We start from the raw sequence: 2,137 nt of genomic DNA on the forward strand, positions 1-2,137 counted from the left end.
AATAATAATTAAACATTCTGTTAGAACATAATTATTATTTTAATTATATTTTAAATTTTTTATATTTAAAATAAAATATTTATCTTGTATTTGATTATTGTTATCTACGGTTAATTACACAAATTTAAAAATAAAGTTCTAATAAGTTATACTTATTCAATATCATCTGTAGTCTTAAATTTTAAGTAATATGCATGAATAAACAGTATTTTATACATAAAAATACAATAACACATTTTATTTACAATCATTTGATTTAAAAATCATCACCGTATATATATTTGATTAAAAAAAATCAAATAATAATTTTATGAAATAAGAATAATTCTCATTTAACCCAAATAAAAGAACACGTTACATTATGCAAACAAATATTCACAAAATTAATTCAAAATTTTCGAGGAAAAATACGTTTTAAATTTACAAAAATTTTAAATTAATATTTCAATTAAAAATTATTAACCACGAGTACCGCAAGGTCAACTTTGGCAACTCCGACCTAAATTTTTAATTCAGAAAACCCCACTTGACCAATCGGCTTCATCGATGAAAACAAACCGGCAAACAAGATTCTAAACCGGCGGCCGAGACGAGTCAGCACTTTTCGGACCGGGCTCGTCACTCTTTGGCCCGATGTTATTCAGGGGAATATTGTCTGCCGTCGTTGACGACGTCGACGCGCCACCGTTATCTGCCACAACCTTTGGAGACCTAACGGAGAATGCTCGTGATAAGAACGACGGCGCTCTTGCGAAAACCCACCGTTCCGACCTCACCGCCACCCGGTCTAAACTACCCATTCGTCGATAAGCTCTTCCACGGCTACTACCCTCACCGGTTCTGTATCCCTTCCTTGTACTCCCTTCTCCGGCGGCCATCCTCACGGTGCTTCCCGACCGGTTCAGTAAGGCGTTGCTTATCATTTGCTTCCTTACCTCCTCCGGCAATCTTAGCGTGAACCGGTCGGTGTTCTCACCGGGCTGCACCAGTGAATGTCCGGTGGAATGTGATCTGAACTTTTCAAACAGTTTCGGTCCACGTACAGACCTTGATCGCGGTGGCCGGTTCGATTTGGTACTCTGGTTACGGTTGAGAACCGCTGGTTGAGCCGGGTCGAGAACATCGTCGCCGATCCGAATAGCGACGTCTGTATTTCCTTCCTCCGCCACCGTCGTCGTCGTGTGGCTGTGCTCATCAGTTCCTAATTCAAACTCGCTAGCGAGTCGAGTTGACTCGTCGGGTTTGGGAACGAGATCCGATCGGCACACAGGACAGGTAACGTGATTCTCAAGCCAAGCATCGATACACTCGGCATGAAAGACATGATCGCATTTGGGGATTAATCGGATGGTCTCTTCGTCTTCAAATTCGTTGAGACAAACGGCGCATTCCAGAGCTCCTTTTCCGATCTTCAGTCCTTTGACGGTGGAGTAAGCGAAGGTCGGAAACGTCTCGAGCACCTCGGAGTCAAGGCCGCGGGTGGCCGCAGCTGTTCTGCCTGCACGGCGCATAGAAAGAGCTGCACGAACACTTCCACCGTCGTTTGAGCAGCGGCGGATGTAAATCGAGAAAAAACCCATGAAGAACAGAGCAGCAACAAGAACGACGATTATGATGGCCATTGAAGGGCTAAATTTAGCATAGGGATAGTCTGGGGGTGGTGAGGATTGAGCTCCCACAGACAGCAGGAGTGAGAAGAATAAGAGAAAGAAGGTAAGTGGGTGGCCATCGGAGTTCATGGTCGGAAGGTAGAAGAAATGAAAGTCGCGGGAGATGGGAGGGTGGAGCGTAGAAAGCAGAAAGTTGAGAGAGGGGGTTGTTTATAGGCGGGTTGCGTGAGAATAAAAGGGCTCTGTTCTTTTGACTTTTGCTACAACCCGCGTTAGCCTTGGAATCGTACCTTCTCTTGCATTTCTACGTGGAAAAGTTTGGATCAACACAAACTCTACAATTATATATCTTGTATATAACCTTTTATATTTATACAACCAATATAAAATCAATCTTAATTATCTATTTCTTTTAACAAATATATGATTTTATACAAATTTTAATTATTTTATAGTATAAAGTTTTAATCATAACTAATAAAGTCTAGTCATCTTTCATAAATATTTAAATCATAATAAATGAATTT

The 2,137-nt window shown here is 40.9% G+C and overlaps 1 protein-coding gene across 1 annotated transcript; it reads right to left on the reverse strand.

Moving 5' to 3' along the window:
* Positions 1-306: 306 nt before the first annotated feature.
* On the reverse strand, positions 307-1,790 carry LOC112515551 (E3 ubiquitin-protein ligase ATL6). The gene has a single exon (XM_025122437.1). The coding sequence runs from the start codon at positions 1,737-1,739 to the stop codon at positions 573-575; it is 1,167 nt and encodes a 388-aa protein (XP_024978205.1). The 5' UTR covers positions 1,740-1,790; the 3' UTR covers positions 307-572.
* Between the last annotated feature and the right edge of the window lie 347 nt (positions 1,791-2,137).

The sequence above is a fragment of the Cynara cardunculus genome (genome assembly GCF_001531365.2).
Source record: "Cynara cardunculus var. scolymus isolate 2C chromosome LG 7, CcrdV1, whole genome shotgun sequence".
Classification (NCBI taxonomy): domain Eukaryota; kingdom Viridiplantae; phylum Streptophyta; class Magnoliopsida; order Asterales; family Asteraceae; genus Cynara; species Cynara cardunculus.

Coding starts and splice junctions, on each gene's coding strand:
- LOC112515551 (XM_025122437.1), bottom strand. CDS start 1,739: ATGAACTCCGATGGCCACCCACTTACCTTCTTTCTCTTATTCTTCTCA.